Below are 18,901 nucleotides of genomic sequence, written 5' to 3' on the forward strand. Positions count from 1 at the left end.
TGATGTTGGAAAGGGGGTAAAAATTATCTTTACTCCTTCACCCCTCACACAAGTGCCCAGTACCCTTTGGCTGCCCATGGTCAGGAAAGGCTGACGTGGCACAAGGAGGAAAAAATGCAAAATGAAGCTAGGCCTGTTCTTGAACCCAGTACTGTCTCAATTATGCTTGATGCCATGAGGCAGGACCAAGGGGAATATACTTTTTTTTTAGGACTTCTTAGGTGCCAAAGATTCTGCTCATTGCATTAGCTCTTTTGAATTCTCACAACAACTCTTGGAAGAAGTTATCACTACTTCCATACTCCATATGAGGCTCAAGGAAAGTTAAGGAATTTATCCAAAATTCACACAGGATTCAAACCTAGGTCTGACAAGCTCCTGCTCATACAAGACAGTCTTATTTACCTTTTAGACTCTATTTGTGTCATTCTGGCCTGGGCCCTTGGCCACCAGTTCTGGGTCAGTTGCCTTCACATCCCAAGAACTTACACCACCTGGGCTCAACCAAAGTCCTGCCTAGAGTGTCAGGACCTGCCCCATGCTAATGTTGGGCATCTGGGCCAGGAAGCCACATGGCCTGAGATTTTGGCTTTTCCCATCACTTCTGGACTTAGCTAAAAATGCAGGCTGATTTCCTGGAAATCTGATTTCCCTGACTGCCACCAAAGGAGGCCAGAGAAGCAACCCAGAAGTGGTGCCCAGGGAAAGTTACCTTCCCATTGGAGAGACCCAAGCTGACAATTTTCCTCTACCTCCTCTCTACCAAGGACTGCTCCAGGCACAGTCTCTCTGAACATCCTCCCTAAAGACTTCCCGTGTAGCTAAACAGACACACCTATGAACTCACGGGCCCTGAGTCTTTAGAGCTGTTTGTGAAAACATCCCGGGCATCACTTCCCATTCTTCCCTGACTCCCTTCACTTTTCCCTCACCATCATTGCTCTGAGATGGCACTTTCTAAGTAAAGCACCAGCTTCAAGCTGTATCCTAGGGAACCCAGGCTTTCTGGTTTTGTTTTCACTTAGCTATGTGTTTATTTCATTGTTCTTAATAATGTGATCAGTAGCTACAAGCCTACCATTCAAAACAAATGCTAGAACCTTGACATAACCTTCATCTAACCATGTGGCTTCCCATCCCATTCCCCATCTTTCCCTATACAACTATAACCATGATCCAGAATTCCTTCACTTTTTAAAATATATAGTTTTATTCATCTATATATTTATATATAAAGTATACTCATATTTGTTTTCTCAACTCTATAAAAAGTATGTCATATTGTATATATTTTGAGCATTTGCTTTATTCACTTAATGTTTTGTTTCATTGCTAGCATTTATCCCCATTGTTGAGAACTAGTGTAGTTCATGTGTTTTTTATTGCCATGAAATATTCAGTTGTGTAAATATATCATAGTTCATATATTCACTGTCCTATTGATGGGCATTTGAGTTGTTTACAGGTTTTCGCATTGTGATCAGTGCAACTATGAACATTCTTTCACACCTCTCCTGCTGTATATCTGCTTGAGTTTCCCTTGGGTCCATCCCACAGAGTGAATTAATTGTTGGGTCATATGTATATGAATATTCAACTTTGCAAGATAATGCCAAAGTGTTTTCCAAATTAGTTACACAAATTTGTTACGTTCTATAACACCAAGAGTGTTCTCTGAAATTCACTTTTTATAGTCCCCCTTGTTCCGATAACTGCCAAAAATAAGAATTGCTGGTTGACAAGGAAATATTTCATATCTCCTCTGAGTATTTGCATTTTTAAAGAGAATGCTTGGAGAGGCAGTGTTTTAATCCAAAGCAATGGATTTCTCTGACTAAATATTTCAGGGCCTCTATCTCTACATGCTATATCAGATTTACTCATTCAATGCTTCACTGGAATGCTTGAATTCTGCAGCTGTGTGAGGCCTGAAGACCAACTAGTGGGACCTGCCTTCGAACATCTTAATGTCTGCTGTGTGAGAAAAATAAGTAGGCTAATTATATTGGACTTGGATGCCATCTTGGTCTTCCTATCTCTTCATCACGTTTTCCCAGGTAAGTAAGGTATTTCTGATTGACATTTCAGTCTTAATTACCAGACCATTAGGGAAGTCCCTTGAAAATATATTTGTTTACTATTTTTTCTTTCACTTATCTTTCCTTTTAGAATGTAAACTCTCTGAGGACAAGAATATCTTATTCCACTTTATATGACTAAAATTTACCAAAGTACCTGGTCCATACAGGTAATCAATAAATACTGGAAGGAACAGGTCTGTCTTCATGCCTCTCTTTCTTCTCAAATGATTGGCAAGCATCGAAATTAAATATGCTAAGAAAATTCAGTCTTCCCTAAACTAAACTGTGAAGGAATCCAAGTTTGTTTTATTTCTGCTTTCCCATTTTCCTTTTCTTCAACACTGACCAGCTTCTCCCCATACTTCCCAGGCATTCAGAATCCCTTTTGCATCTTCTTGGCAGCCAGGAACTTTTTCCTTTAGTTAAGACTGTCCTCCTGGGATGGTGCCCCAGATTCCAAGATTATTCCTTATTGCCTACATTCCAATTAAAACTTCCACTTTTCTCACTGCCAGGAGGGAAAAGAATAAGATAATTTTTTGTTGAAGTATTATGCTGTAATAGACCTTTTAATGCAGTAATTCTCCAAGGTTGGGTGGTTAGGGTTGTCCTCGTTCTCTTAGGATTATACCTGGATAACAAAATCAAAGTCAATAAACTCCTAGGCTTCTCATCATTTGGTCATTCCAGGAAAAGAAAAAAAAGAAGAAGACAAACAAGAAACCAGAAGAGTTTATCTAAAAACAAACAGAAACCTTGCTTTTACAGCAAGGAAAATAACAATAATCGAATTGTTTCAGAAAGCAAAGACCAATTTATCTAGCTTGTGAGAAAATTACAAGTGATACTTGCTTTAAAGAAAAAAACTAGGGAGCATAAAATATACAAACTGATGAAGCATAAAGAATGATCACAAGGAGGTTCTCCAAAAGAATCCTTTGAATGGCCAACTCTTAAAGTGTGTTTAAAGTAAAATTCCATTTACAAAAATTATCTTTACAGTTAACTTTTTAGGAAACAAGCTACTGGATAAAACACTTTCTTTTGCCTCTTAGAGAAATTATAAACAAACTTACATTGCCATCATTCCATCAGCATCAGATTTTTCAAGGTCAGCTCCTACTCAGGTCTTTATTTTCCCTTTTGTATCACTTAAGAAGATTGGTTTTTGTTGTTGATAAGAGGACAGACTTCCTGGGCATGTCTTGGTCAACACTGACAGTGGTCATTCGGGTGATCTGTTCTCTCTTAATAAATGCCACAGCGTCACTCAGAAGATCATGGTGGTCCTGATACAAAATCGACAGGGCCAGAATCAGGAGGGAAATGCTTCCATGCATTTCTTTGTTTTTTTTTTTTTTTTTTATGTTAGGTACAGGAAGTTCAGATCCTGAGGCAAACCTGTCCAGCTTGCTAAAGAAAAAGCACTTCATCTGCTCACTTTACTGTCCCATATCTATCACACCCCGTTCTCTCCCTGGCAGGAAGGCAGTTCTCTGTACTTGCAAATAGAATAAACAAACTATCCATAGAGAACTAGTAGACATTTTGATTTTTATTTTCCACCTGATTTCAAGAGAGTAAAATATTAGGTTGGTCCAAAATTAACTGCAGTTTCAGACCGTGAATTTTAAATTGCTATAACTAGGCTCAAACATATCTTTATTAATCAAAAGAGGAGGCATTACAATCAACACATTTTTGCCAATGAGAAATAAGTTCATTTATTCCTGTAGCATAAAAATCCATGCTTCAGGACTTGATGAACTCTTGGAAAGCACTTCCTGCCTTCTGCTGGTGGTGGAAGCGTTTTCCCTGCAAAATGTTGTCGAGATGCTTAAAGAAGTGGTCAGGTGAATATGGCGGCTGCTGCTGCTGCTAAGTCACTTCAGTCATGTCTGACTCTGTCCGACCCCATAGACGGCAGCCCATAAGGCTCCCCCGTCCCTGGGATTCTCCAGGCAAGAACACTGGAGTGGGTTGCCATTTCCTTCTCCAATGCATGAAAGTGAAGAGTGAAAGTGAAGTCGCTCAGTAGTGTCCGACTCTTAGCAACCCCATGGACTACAGTCCACCAGGCTCCTCCGTCCATGGGATTTTCCAGGCAAGAGTACTGGAGTGGGGTGCCATTGCCTTCTCCAGGTGAATATGGCAGATGAGGCAAAACTCTGTAGCCCAATTCATTCAACTTTTGAAATGCTGGTTGTGTGACATGTGTTTGGGCATTGTTATGGAGAAGAATTGGACCCATTCTATTGACCAATTACAGTTTTTGGTGCATCTCATCAATTTGCTGAGCATACTTCTCAGATGTAATGGTTTCGCCAGGATTCAGAAAGCTGTGGTGGATCAGAAGGGCAGCAGACCACCAAACAGTGACCATGACCTTTTTCTAGTACAAGATTAACTTTGGGAAGTGTTTTGGAGCTTCTCAGTCCACTGAACTGGTCATCATCAGTTGTCATATACAATCCACTTTTCACTGCAGGTCACAATCCAATTGAGAAATGATTCATTGTTGTCACGTAGAATAAGAGAAGACACTTCAAAACAATGAATTTTTTTATTTTGGGGTCAGCTCATAAGGCACCCATTTGTTGAGCTTTTTCACCTTTGCAATTTGCTTCAAACGCCAAATGACTATAGAATGGTCAACATTGAGTTCTTTGGCAACTTCTTGTGGTGTTTTAAGAGGATCAGCTTTGATGATGCTCTCAATAGGTCATTGTCAACTTCCAATGGCCAGCCACTGTGTCAAGGCTCTCGTCTCTTTTGCAAAACTCCTTGAACCACCACTGCACTGTATGTCTTTTAGCAGTTCCTTGGCCAAAAGCGTTGGTGATGTTGCGAGTTGTCTCTGCTGCTTTACGACCCATTTTGAACTTGAATAAAAAATCGCTTGAATTTGATTTTTGTCTAACATCATTTCTATAGTCTAAAATAAATACAAAATAAACAGCAAGTTATGTCATCAGAAAAAAAAGCAAGAAATGTGCCTTAAAATGATATATAACATAACCACATTTAAGAATTATTCCAATACAAAATGGCAAAGTTCAACAATGCAAAACCGCAATTGCTTTTGCACTAACCTAAAAAAGCAAAATGGCTGTTTAGGGAGGCCTTACAAATAGCTGTAAAAAGAAGAGAAGTGAAAAGCAAAGGAGAAAAGGAAAGATATAAGCATCTGAATGCAGAGTTCCAAAGAATAGCAAGAAGAGATAAGAAAGCCTTCCTCAGCGATCAGTGCAAAAAAATAGAGGAAAACAACAGAATGGGAAAGACTAGAGATCTCTTCAAGAAAATTAGAGATACCAAGGGAACATTTCATGCAAAGATGGGCTCAATAAAGGACAGAAATGGTATGGACCTAATATAAGCAGAAGATATTAAGAAGAGGTAGCAAGAATACACAGAAGAACTGTACAAAAAGGATCTTCAAGACCAAGATAATCGATGATGTGATCACTGACCTAGAGCCAGATGTCCCGGAATGTGAAGTCAAGTGGGCCTTAGAAAGCATCACTATGAATAAAGCTAGTGGAGGTGATGGAATTCCAGTTGAGCTATTTCAAATCTTGAAAGATGATGCTGTGGAAGTGCTTCACTCAATATGCCAGCAAATTTGGAAGACTCAGCAGTGGCCACAGGACTGGAAAAGGTCAGTTTTCATTCTAATCCCACAGAAAGGCAATGCCAAAGAATGCTCAAACTACTGCACAATTGCACTCATCTCACACGCTAGTAAGGAGAAGGCGATGGCACCCCACTCCAGTACACTTGCCTGGAAAATCCCATGGACAGAGGAGCCTGGTAGGCTGCAGTCCATGGGGTTATGAAGAGTCGGACACGACTGAGCGACTTCACTTTCACTTTTCACTTTCATGCATTGGAGAAGGAAATGGCAACCCACTCCAGTGTTCTTGCCTGGAGAATCCCAGGGATGGGGGAGCCTGGTAGGCTGCCGTCTATGGGGTTACACAGAGTCGGACACAACCGAAGCGACTTAGCAGCAGCACACGCTAGTAAAGTAATGCTCAAAATTCTCCAAGCCAGGCTTCAGCAATACGTGAACCAAGAACTTCCAGATGTTCGAGCTGGTTTTAGAAAAGGCATAGGAACCAGAGATCAAATTGCCAACATCCGCTGGATCATCAAAAAAGCAAGAGATTTCCAGAAAAACATCTATTTCTGCTTTATTGACTATGCCAAAGCCTTTGACTGTGTGGATCACAATAAACTGTGGAAAATTCTTCAAGAGATGGGAATACCAGACCACCTGACCTGTCTCTTGAGAAAGCTATATGCAGGTCAGGAAGCAACAGTTAGAACTGGACATGAAACAACTGACTGGTTCCAAATAGGTAAAGGAGTACGTCAAGGCTGTATATTGTCACCCTGCTTATTTAACTTATATGCAGAGTATATCATGAGAAATGCTGGGCTGGAAGAAGCACAAGCTGGAATTAAGATTGCCGGGAGAAATATCAATAAGCTCAGATATGCAGATGACACCACCCTTATGGCAGAAAGGGAAGAGGAACTAAAAAGCTTCTTGATGAAAGTAAAAGAGGAGAGTGAAAAAGTTGGCTTAAAGCTCAACATTCGGAAAATGAAGATCATGGCATCTGGTCCCATCACTTCATGGGAAGTAGATGGGGAAACAATGGAAACAGTGTCAGAGTTTATTTTTTGGGGCTCCAGAATCACTACAGATGGTGATTGCAACCCTGAAATTAAAAGACGCTTACTCCTTGGAAGAAAAGTTATGACCAACCTAGATAGCATATTAAAAAGCAGAGACATTACTTTGCCAACAAAGGTCCATCTAGTCTAGGCTATGGTTTTTCCAGTGATCTTGTATGGATGCGAGAGTTGGACTGTGAAGAAAGCTGGGCGCCAAAGAATTGATGCTTTTGAACTGTGGTATTGGAGAAGAGTCTTGAGAGTCTCTTGGACTGCAAGGAGATCCAACCAGTCCATTCTGAAGGAGATCAGCCCTGGGATTTCTTTGGAAGGAATGATGCTAAAGCTGAAACTCCAGTACTTTGGCCACCTCATGCGAAGAGTTGACTCATTGGAAAAGACTCTGATGCTGGGAGGGATTGGGGGCAGGAGGAGAAGGGGACGACAGAGGATGAGATGGCTGGATGGCATCACTGACTTGATGGACATGAGTCTGGGTGAACTCTGGGAGTTGGTGATGGACAGGGAGGCCTGGCGTGCTGCGATTCATGGGGTCGCAAAGAGTCGGACACGACTGAGCGACTGAACTGAATACAATACTAAACTTTAAATCTCTATGTAAAACTTAGGGGGCAATCTGCTTTCCAGGGAGACAATAAAACAAGGAAGTTTTAAAAATAACTAATTATGATAAAAAATGGCTCAGAATTGGACTCTAAAATTTCCATATCCACCATGTTCCATAGCCTAGGCTACCTATTCCCCTCCATCCCTGGATATGATCCTGGAACCAGCTTATGACATCTTCACGTTTGTCTTCATTCCCAAGTCCTGATTTGTCAGAACTACTTCAATGTTAATCAACATACGTAAAGTTGGTACCTTACAAGTATTCCCATTAAACAGAAATAAGTCAAAGGAAATCAAATGGTAATGCTCCAGGAAAATCTGTGGATCTGACAAAGCTAGGGCAGGAGCCAGTGGTTTATGCATCTAGATGTTATGCTTTTGTTGTTGGCAGTATTGTGCTGCTGGTGCCAACCTGCTATCTATTCCTGCTTATTGTCACCACATCTGGGACCTGAGATCTCATGACCGACAGGTTTAGAAAAGATCAGCTTGAACCTACCCGCTAAGGATCTTTCATCTTCTATACTACTCCAATAGTGTTTTTCCTAAATGGAAATCTGACCATGTGTCTCTCCTTTGCCTGAAAACAACTCACTGCCAGAGAATAAAGTCCAAACTCCTAGCCAGGCATATAAATCCCTTCCTCCATACTGCTCCTCCTACTCAAAATACCAGACATAAATCTGAGGTATTTGGTGCCCCAAGAGAACTCCTTTCTCCTCTGCCACCACGCCCTACCTTCTGCTGCACCTCTGAAGAGAACCCTCTCATCCACCTTTGGAACTCGCTTCATACCTCTCAGGCTTCAGTGCTATATCACTTCCTCCATAAGGCCTTTCCTGATACGCTTTCTTTTCTCTGAGCTTCGCTCTCAGCAAAATGAGTATCCTAATTCCTATATCTTCCCTTAATTCCAGGGTCACATGGAAGAAATGACAACAAACAAGTTTCTGAAAAATGCAGAACACTACATAAACTCCAGGTTGTGTTATTATAAAAGTTAGAATACAATAAGCCTTTTTTCTTCAGGAACCTAATTATAGTACTTGTGATCATTATGAAATTAGCCTCCACAAGGTAGAATGTTTCCTGTTTATTGCTTAAATGTGAGCTAAACTAAAAATGGGCGTGAGAACTGTGCTTACGTCAGCCACAAATAGGTTAAAATTGGACTCATACAGAGAGGATTAGCATGACCTTTAAGGCTTCCCTGATAGCTCAGCTGGTAAGGAAATCATCTGCAATGCAGGAGACCCCGATTCAATTCCTGGGTTGAGAAGATCCCCTGGAGAAGGGATAGGCTACCCACTCCAGTATTCTTGGGCTTCCCTGTGGCTCAGCTGGTAAAGAATCGGCCTGCAATGAGGAAGACCTGGGTTTGATTCCTGGTTTGGGAAGATACCCTGGAGAAGGGAACAACTCCAGTATTCTGACCTGAAGAATTCCAAAGGGTCACAAAGAGTCAGACACGACTGAGCGACTTTCACTTTTGCCCCACATGATTTTCAGTATTTTAGGGTTAGGGTTATTGTATTTCATATTTTGCAATCTTTCTGTAAATCTAAAATTAAGTTAAAATTTAAAAAGACCTCAGTTTAATTATTTTGAGATTAATTTACTGGGTCCATTGAGTCAGTCTATTATACAATTTAGACAAATTTAGAGTGATTTCTGTATTTTTCTAAAATGACTGTAGAATTCATGAGTGAGGAGAAAAGAGCTGCGTCTAAACCCAAAACTCAGACTTCAAACTCATGGGTGATTCAACACTATCAGATAAAAACTTTTTTTAAAAAAAGGACAAATATTGGTTGAGAATGAGTTATAAGTCTCATCTTACCAATAAAATGATCAGGACTCTGTACTGCCATTGACTCTAACTGCCAATGTTACAGTTAGCCAATGATAAGATTTCCCTAAACACAGCTTCCTCCTGACCTCTTGTACATCCTTAAATCCCAATGTCATATACTACCATAGGTAAATCTCAACAATAGTACCTCAGACGGGGAAGTTTTGCTTTACAAGTGTTATTTTCCTTAATGAACCTGGTAGAGAGTAGAGTGTGTTGTGCCCAGAACTTCTGGGTCTTTCCTCAGACTCCAAGAACAAATCAGAATATGACCAATGTTATAGTCAATGTTAAACAGTTATCTGAACATTCTTCTCAGATTTTGAACAGTTGTACCTTCAGTGAGATGCTGTTTAAACACTCTTGTTTCTTGAGCATTCAAAAAATTCACAACTCTCTGGTTGCCTAATCAGATTGGACTTGCTCTGCCAGCCACTCCCAGCTCCTCCTTAGGGAAGCAGGAGCTCCTGTGAACTCAGGTGACTGGCAGAAGCAGTGCTGGACTATGCATCACCGAGGGTAACAGCAGTAGCTCACTCCCCCTTGGTTTTGCCCAGTCAGAGTATATAAATGAGTTCTGATAAGTGACCAGATACTATTCTTCTGTGATCTCTCTTTTAAAAGTTAGTGGCACATGGCCAAGCAAGAGAGAACTTAATACTCAAGGCACATTCTCTTAGCAGCAATGGCTTCCTGAAGAGAAACAACCATGCCTTCCATTAGTGGGCATGAACCAGAAGCAGAAGAGAAAGCAAAAAAAAAAAAAAAGGCAGAAGAGAGGAAATAGAAAGTTAAACTTCTCAGAGGCTGAGACAGGGCCATGTCAATTCCAGTTGCTGAAACCTTCCAAAAATTGGGGAGGGGAATACAGAAAAGCCAAACTGGCTTACTACATTACAGTATATTTTTTATTTACATGAACAAATAAAGCTGCAAAGTGAGCATCATTCTGACTTGTCAGTGTGTATCTGATTTGGAAATAACATGAGAGTCTAATCTGAATCTTTATGAATATGAAGCCCAAGCCAGATAGCACTACTAGCCACAACCCAACTCCAGGGCAAGCCCCCAAACCTCAACAGAGTGGAAGTAAAAGTTTAGAAAACAAACTAAAGAGAATACAACGAGAAGAGTAGCAAGGAAGCCAGTACGGAGATCACTACCATGGGAATCCCATAACTGGGTGCCAGAAAATTTTTTAAAAGGGGGTGGGGAGCAGGAGGACCTGAGGTATTCCTTACAGTGGTCTCAGGAGTACTGGGTACTAATGTATGGTCACCTTCCACTGATTCTGCTCTAAGGAGCATCTCTGAAGCCTTCTTGTTTGGTAAGAGGAATCTGCACTCATTCACTAGGTATCCACTGATACAAGGCACTGTGCAGGGATTGAAGAATGGAAGTCACAATCAAAAGAATAAGATTGTCTCTGTGGTCCGGGAAATTGAAATATGCTCTCTGCATTCTCTGGGAAACAAACAAGGAGGTAAATAGGTCTCAAATGAGAAAGCGTTAGCTTCTTAGAAAGAAGGTCAGTAACACTTGAGTAACTTCAATGGCGAGGAACCTGCTGACTCATAGATAAGTGCTTGGAAAATCAGTATACATAGGTAAATACTTGGAAGCTGGTATATTGAGATTCCATTGTGCTAGATTCCTTTCTTCCGTATTAGGGGTACATGATGTAAGTCCCCTTACCATACACTCCAAAGGCCAGCATTTCATCTCCAAGAACTTCCAAGATACTAGGGAAGCCAAAAAGATCATTTCTTCGGGGCTCCGATAACTGGATGCCAGAAGGTAGGTGTTACCTAGGCGACTCTCAAATGGGTAGTAGCAATTAGCCTTCTGTAGAGACTCCAAGCGGAGAAGGCAATGGTACCCCACTCCAGTACTCTCGCCTGGAAAATCCCATGGACGGAGGAGCCTGGTAGGCTGCAGTCCATGGGGTCGCTGAGGGTCGGACCCGACTGAGCGACTTCCCTTTCACTTTTCACTTTCATGCATTGGAGAAGGCAATGGCAACCCACTCCAGTGTTCTTGCCTGGAGAATCCCAGGGACGGGGGAGCCTGGTGGACTGCCGTCTATGGAGTCGCACAGAGTCGGACACGACTGAAGCGACTTAGCCGCAGCAGCAGCAGAGACTCCAAGAGCGCCCCACGTAGAAAACTTGACTGACAGGGTAGGAGAGGTGGGTAGGTGGGTTAGAAGAGCCTATCGGACCAAGTCTTTTTCTGTTAGGTATAACGTTTTTTGTAAATCGTTCAACCCTGACTCCAATGGTAAGTTTGAAAATAAACAATTTCCGTAAGAATGATCAATCACGTTCCTGAGAGAGACCCTGTTACAGCGTGGTCGCTCAAAGTCCGTTGTTCTGCAGTAACTTTCCATCATTTTAATAAAAGGTCTCTTAACACCAGCCTTGAATCGCGCCTTCATTTGTGTCAATGTTATAAACCTAGCTAAAACATTGGGAATAGTGACGGGAAGCCAGTGTAATAAAGCTGCTGGGCCAAAGCCGTAGGTTTCCGCTGGATGGTTTTCGCAGCGCGAGGCAGCTGTCCCAGCTACGCTGGCGTGGGACTGAGCGCGCGCATGCGCGGCAGGAATCCGAGCGCGGAGGCTGGACTTGAGGGAAGGGGGCGCGGCGCACGCAGCATGGCGTCGAACATCTACTTGGTTCGCCAGCGGATCAGCCGGCTGGGCCAGGTACTGCTCGGGGAGGCACCGCCCCTTCCCTGCCCGTGTCCGCCCTCGCCTCCCGCGCCCGCCCCTCTCCGTCTCCGCCCCAGTGCCTCGGCAAGCGGCTCAACCGCCGCCGCCCCGCCCCGCGGCCTCCCAGGCCCGCCTCCCGGAGCCGCCCCTCCGGCCCTTCCTCGCGGCCGTGTAGCTCTGTCTGGTCGGTCCCCCTCCTCCTCCGCCTAACACTCTTTCCCTCCTTCCCTCAGAGGATGTCCTCCTTCCAGCTCAACCTCAACCCGCTCAAGGAGCCTCTCGGCTTCATCAAAGTCCTCGAGTGGGTGAGTGCAGCCTGCGCCGGCGAGGCTGGGAATCGCGTCGCCGCGCCCGCTCCGGTTCCTGCTCCCCTTCCGGCGCCCTCTGCCAGGAGACTGGGAGCTCTGGGAACTGAGGCGCAGCCCGCCCCGCACGGGCCGCGAAGCCGCGTTTGCCCCCGGGGACGGGCCTGGACGGGACTGGACGCGCGGGGAGGGGAAGAGAGGCCGAGGCCTGGGCCTGCGCGGGGCGGGGACGCTGCGGTCGGCGTTGAATCACGAGTCCCTCGGCTGCCTCCGTCCCAGGCGGAGCCCCCCACCCCCACCCCTACACACACACACACACACACCCCGAAGCTCTCGTCTGGGTGTCCTCCGGAGAGTGGGGGTTCAAATTTCTCTTTGGCTTCACAGCTTTCCGCAAGGGAAGAGAAAACTTCCTGTTGCGGTCTAACCGAAGCCCAGCGGGCTGGAGTCGCGCTCAGGCCAGCAGGCGCTGCCTCTGCGCCTCTAGTAGAAGGGGCCAGTCAGTGCATTTCTGTCCTGTGCAGACTCAGAAGTTGGTGTGCCTTCTCCAAGTGACTTGACGAGCTCTTGGGTCTTAATATGCTTTTAAGATTGGCTCCAAGTTAAAAAGGATAAAAATAAACTGGGACAGGGAAGCGGGCGGAGGTGGGGGGAAAAGGTCCAAACAAAATGCGTTGTTAGTCTGATCCACTGAAACATACGTTAGGAATCGCAAGCTGGGAACACAAGTTAGGAATCCAGTTTGTTTTAGGTATTTCGCAGCAGCATCCTGCAGTCAGCTTTCAGTCCTTTCCTGGGGACATTCTCAATCATTAACATCAACCCAGATTTATTACTTCAACCTTGGTAATGATCACTTCGGAGAGCTTAGTGAATCCACCAGGCACTGCCTTCAGAGTTAGTGGCCTAGTACATATTCCAGTGCTGGTTTTCAGGCCCGTATCAATAGGCAGCTGGCATCTGTCCAGTGGTGCAGGCAAGTTGCTTTTGTAGCCAGCAGTATTTACATCCGTAGCTCTTCAACCCCGTATGTTAGTGATAAAATGGTGAAGAGTAAGAACTTAGATTTCCTGTTGTAAATAACCTGCGGAGGTAACAGATTTTCTAATGAATGCTCAATCTGATTTCCTTCCTACACGCAAAGTTTCCTGTGTTTCCCCCAAAGTTTTACTTGGTGTCTTCTGAAAACTGCTGATTTCACACATACGTTTATGTTAAAGACACCTAAATGTACGTATTTAGGGTTCTATAAACATCTGTCCAGATTTAAATATCAAGAGGATTATATTTGAGTATATAAAAATTTTATATTGCAAGAGGAAAAACACATTTAACTGGGCTAATCAAATACCAAGTTTAAGGGAAAAAATCTTATACCTAGTAGTTTAGTCTTCTAGAGGATTATAATTAAACTTATAATTTAAAATTTCACTTAAATGAAGTCAGTTGTTTATATTTGTGCTTACATTATTCATCAATCTTTTTTAAAACAACTTCTTTTCTTAATATTTTAAAATATTAGTGGTAAGTTTATTAGTGATCCTAGGTGACATTTTTGAAAGATACCCTTTTTAAGCTTAGGAAAATACTACTTTCAGTTTGCACAACTCATTATTATACAGAGACTCTTTCATGAAAAGAATATCCATTGTTGATGAGGTAGAGAATTATTTATTCAACAAATATTTGAGTAGGTATTATATACTGGTGCTGTGCTAAGCACTAACAGACAAATGGTGAGTAAAACGTTTTTTTCCTCACGACCTAATAAAAGACATGAAAACAAATATAAATATGCTGTATGACCAATACTATAATAAAGGTATAGGTTAAGTGTAGTAGGTGAAAGGAAGAAGAAATCAAATTGCTTGGAGGTGTAGAGAGGATTTCATAGATTAAAGATTTGTTCACTTGGGGAATGGGTGGGGAATGGCTTTCTAGGTAAAGAGGAGCTTATGTTCAGTGGTGTGAAAAGCTGAAGCAGCAGAGCCCTATTTGAGAACTTAAGTAGTTGAGGTTGACTCTGCAGTCTTTATCGGGAGGGAGATGGCAGTTTGAGATGATTCTGAAAGATTTCAAATAGTTTGAATAGTTTGGAGTTTATTCTACGAGCCAGTGGTTCTTGACCCTTTGGGTTAACCTTGGACAATCTAGGCCATTAAGAGAATGCATACATGCAGGTACAGAATTTTGTTTTGTTTATTGTACAGCTTCCACTTAAGACCAGAATTCCTATTGTGTGTAGTGGATTCACTCATTCAAGAGTAAATAAACAAGTGGATAATATAATTAGATTTGCCTTTTAGAAGTTTTTGTCAGTGTAGGGGATGAATTGAAAAGGAAAGGCCATAATTGAAGAAAGGGAAATCTATTGTTTGAATTATCAGTTCAATTCGGTCGCTCAGTTGTGTCTGACTCTTTGCAACCCCATGAACCGCAGCACTCGAGGCCTCCCTGTCCATCACCAACTCCTGGAGCCCACCCAAACCCATGTCCATTGAGTCAATGATGCCATCCAACCATCTCATCCTCTGTCTTCCCCTTCTCCTCCTGCCCTCAATCTTTCCCAGCATCAGGGTCGTTTGAAGGCCTGAAACTAATCTCAGTGGAATTAGAAAGCAAGAGGTTTAGAAACTAAAATATATTTGTGTGTTTGCGTGTGTTTAGTCGTTAAGGTTTGTTCATTTCTGATCCCATGAACTGTAGCCCACCAGACTCCTCTGTCAGTGGGGTTTTTCAGGCAAGAATACTGGAGTGGGTTGCCATTTTCTTCTCCAGGTGATCTTCCCCATCCAGGGACTGAACCCGCATCTCCTACATTGTAGGCGAATTCTTTTTTTTTTTTTTTTAACTCTTTCTGAATTTTATTTATTTGTTTTTAATTAATTAATTTAATTAGAGGCCAGTTACTTTACAATATTGTGGTGGTTTTTGCCATACTTCGACATGAATCAGCCACGGATGCACGTGTCCCCACGTCCTGAACCTCCCTCCTACCTCCCTCCCCACCCATTCCTCTGGATTGTCCCAGAGCACAGGCTTTGAGTGCCCTGCTTCATGCATCGAACTTGCACTGGTCATCTATTTTATATATGGTAATACACATGTTTCAGTGCTGTTCTCTGAAATCATACCACCCTCGCCTTCTCCCACATAGTCCAAAAGTGTTCTTTACAGCTGTGTCTCTTTTGCTGTCTTTCTTGCATATAGGGTCATTGTTACCATCTTTCTAAATTCCATATATGTGAGTTAATATACTGTATTGGTGTTTCTCTTTCTGGCTTACCTCACTCTGTATAATAGGCTCCAGTTTCATCCACCTCATTAGAACTGACTCAAATGCATTCTTTTTTATAACTGAGTAATATTCCATTGTGTGTATGTACCACAACTTCCTTATCCATTAGTCTGCCAATGGACATCTAGGTTGCTTCCATGTCCTAGCTGTTGTGAACACTGGGCAGGCGAATTCTTTACTGCTGAGTTACCAGGGCTTCCCAAGAATATATGTGTAGGATGAAGAAAAGGCAGGGCTCTAAGATGACTGCCAAGCTTCTGACTTGGAGTAGTAGTGGCACATCTATCTAAGATCACTAAGGAAAAGCCGCAGATTTTAGGTAGAAGGTCAATAAGGTTTTGGATATATTAAGTTTGTGGTCTCTTTAGAGCATGTAAGTGGCGGTACCCTATAGATATATAGGTCTAGAATTTAAAAGAAATATAGGTTGGAGATTCAGCAAATATTTGATTGCAAAGGAAAAGGGAATAGTTAGGAGAATGGAGAGAAATAACCTCACTGTTAGAGACATTTCAAGAAAAGAGTACTCAGCAATATTAGGTGCAATGTGAAAGAAAGTGAAAGTGAAGTCACTCATTCGTGTCCGACTCTTTGGGACCCCATGGACTGTAGCCCACCAGGCTCCTCCGTCCATGGAGTTTTCCAGGCAAGAATACTGGAGTGAGTTGCCATTCCCTTCTCCAGGGGCTCTTCTGGACCCAGGGATTGAGCCTAGGTCTCCAGGATTGCAGGCAGATTCTGTACCATCTGAGCCAGCAGGAAAGCCTGGGTGGAAACCTATTTTAAAGATGGGAAAGATTGAATGTGTGTGTACACTGTAGAGAAGAGACTTGAATAGAAGGTTTAAAACAGAAGCTGAGAGGGATAAGACAAAGTTCTAGAAGAGAAAGGCCCGTAGCAGGAATTTTTAAGTGTGTTTTGAATGAATTGTTGAAGTTTCATAAGGTGTTGAAAGATGTATGGGTTGCTTCTAAAAATAGTCAATAAGTTTACAAACAAATATAAAATCTAGATAAAGGCTGTTTATTATAAATATTACTATCAGAATAATTCTCCAAATCAGTTTATCTTTAGTAAGATTCTAAAAGATGTTCGACTAAGATGCAGTCGGATAATATGTAACTTTCAAGGGGTTACAAATCTGAAGGCCTCAGAGACATGAAGGCAAGTGCCCAGTAAATATTTATTGACAGGATAAAAATCCAGTTGCCAAAGCAAAAGCATTTCTACTTGCTTCTAAACTGCAGCTATTACATATATATAAAACTGTTGTTATCTCCATGTTACGCAGGTTTTGAGAAATTAAGTAACTTGCCCAGTATCCCATGGTTGTGATTACTATATCCTGGACTCAAAAGTCTGTTCTTAGGCTTTTCAGTAACTTCCTTTTGTGTTTCTGATTGGTCTTTTAATAAAGTTAATGAAAAGATTACCAAAAATTTCCAGTTTAAGAAACAGAAATGTAAGATTCCTAATGTAATTTTTTTCTTGTTACATTTATGTTTCTACTAGATCTTAGAAGTTAAAAACAAGTAGGGTTTTCTTGATTCATTTATCAAGTTTGAATGTTTTTTTCTGATTTTATACTTAAAATTAATGAACAAATTCAAAAGAACATTTAAAAGCATTATTGTTTAGTCCCTCGGTCATGTCTGACTCTTTTGCAACCCCATCGCTTTGGGGTAAATTATTCTCCAGGGAAGTTAATGTGAAAAACAATGATTGAGAAAACCTATAACCATTTGAGCATTACATATATCAGTTTGTTTAAACAGCATATTTTCAGAAATATGTGCTAGTTTATATAGAATAATCATCCCAAGTAGACCACTAAGATTTTTGCAAACAGGGACCATGTTTTATTGTAATTTTGTGATTTATAATATAGCACAGAGGAACACCACAGAAAATACAGATTGTATTACAGAGTACAGGGAATGAGGCATACTTAGACTGATGTTTGTTTCATCCATTTGCTTAATACTTAAATTTTTAGGCTATCAGTCTATGACACTGACTGCTTTTTAAGAAACTTATCTTTCTCTTAACCTTGCCATTTGTGTTCACTTTTTTTCTCTATTGTAGAAAGGGAAAAAAAGGATTTCAAATGGTATTTTGTGCCTAACAAATCGCCTCTCTGTACACGTAAAACTTGCAGTATACTGACTGACTTACCCCATGCCTTTGCTCTCTGTTTCTTCTACCTGGAATCCTCTCGGTATTTACTCTGAACACTCTCATGGGATATACAAGATGTTTTTTCCATAGACTATATATATATTTATGTTGTGTGTGTATATATATGTACATATATATAGTCAGTGCTTTTAGAATGCACAAACATATACACATATGCACTTACCTCACACAAATAACAATCTCTGATAAAACATTAAAGGGAAATTTAAGGTAACAGAGCAATGCTTTATTATAATAAAGTGTACTCAAACACAGGTCTCAGAACCCCTTTAAACACCTAAATATTGAGCACCCCAAAGAATTTTTGTGTATGTAGGTTATATCAGTCAGTATCTACCGTATTAGAAATTTAAGCTGAGATTTAAAAAATTTTTTTTTATTTTAAAATAATCACTTGAAAGTTAGAGTACATCAGTGACAACAAATGCTGCTGGTTTTTCTTAAAGTGAAAGGCTCATCCTATTCATTAAAAAAAAAGATCTGACAGATATCTGAGTCTGAATAACTATATTATGTCTATTACTCATTCTTTCAAGTAAAAATAGTATTCAATGAAAAAAGTGACTTTTTAAAAAAAATATAGCTATGTTAAACTTGTATTTTTTTTAAATTTTATTTTATTTTTAAACTTTACAAATTGTATTAGTTTTGCCAAATATCAAAATGAATCCGCCACAGGTATACATGTGTTCCCCATTCTGAACCCTCCTCCCTCCTCCCTCCCCATACCATCCCTCTGGGTCATCCCAGTTCACTAGCCCCAAGCATCCAGTATCGTGCATCGAACCTGGACTGGCAACTCATTTTATACATGATATTATACATGTTTCGATGCCATTCTCCCAAATCTTCCCACCCTCTCCCTCTGCAACAGAGTCCATAAGACGGTTCTATACATCAGTGTCTCTTTTGCAGGTTATTGTTAGCATCTTTCTAAATTCCATATATATGCGTTAGTATACTCTATTGGTGTTTTTCTTTCTGGCTTACTTCACTCAGTATAATAGCCTCCAGTTTCATCCACCTCATTAGAACTGATTCAAATGTATTCTTTTTAATGGCTGAGTAATACTCCATTGTGTATATGTACCACAGCTTTCTTATCCAGTCCTCTGCTGATGGACATCTAGGTTGCTT

At 41.4% G+C, this 18,901-nt stretch overlaps 1 protein-coding gene across 2 annotated transcripts in view; it reads left to right on the forward strand.

The window, feature by feature from the left end:
- Positions 1-12,082: 12,082 nt before the first annotated feature.
- The window catches only part of SYPL1 (synaptophysin like 1), a 29,518-nt gene continuing 22,699 nt past the window's right edge, over positions 12,083-18,901 (forward strand). The window contains exon 1 of one of the 2 annotated variants that reach the window (XM_027539680.1): positions 12,083-12,267. In XM_027539680.1, coding sequence (XP_027395481.1) covers positions 12,199-12,267 — 69 coding nt within the window. In that variant the 5' untranslated portion in view covers positions 12,083-12,198. The remainder of the gene's footprint in view (positions 12,268-18,901) is intronic. The other variant, XM_027539682.1, reaches the window with a different exon arrangement.

Source organism: Bos indicus x Bos taurus, chromosome 4 (assembly GCF_003369695.1).
Source record: "Bos indicus x Bos taurus breed Angus x Brahman F1 hybrid chromosome 4, Bos_hybrid_MaternalHap_v2.0, whole genome shotgun sequence".
Taxonomy (NCBI): Eukaryota; Metazoa; Chordata; class Mammalia; order Artiodactyla; family Bovidae; genus Bos; species Bos indicus x Bos taurus.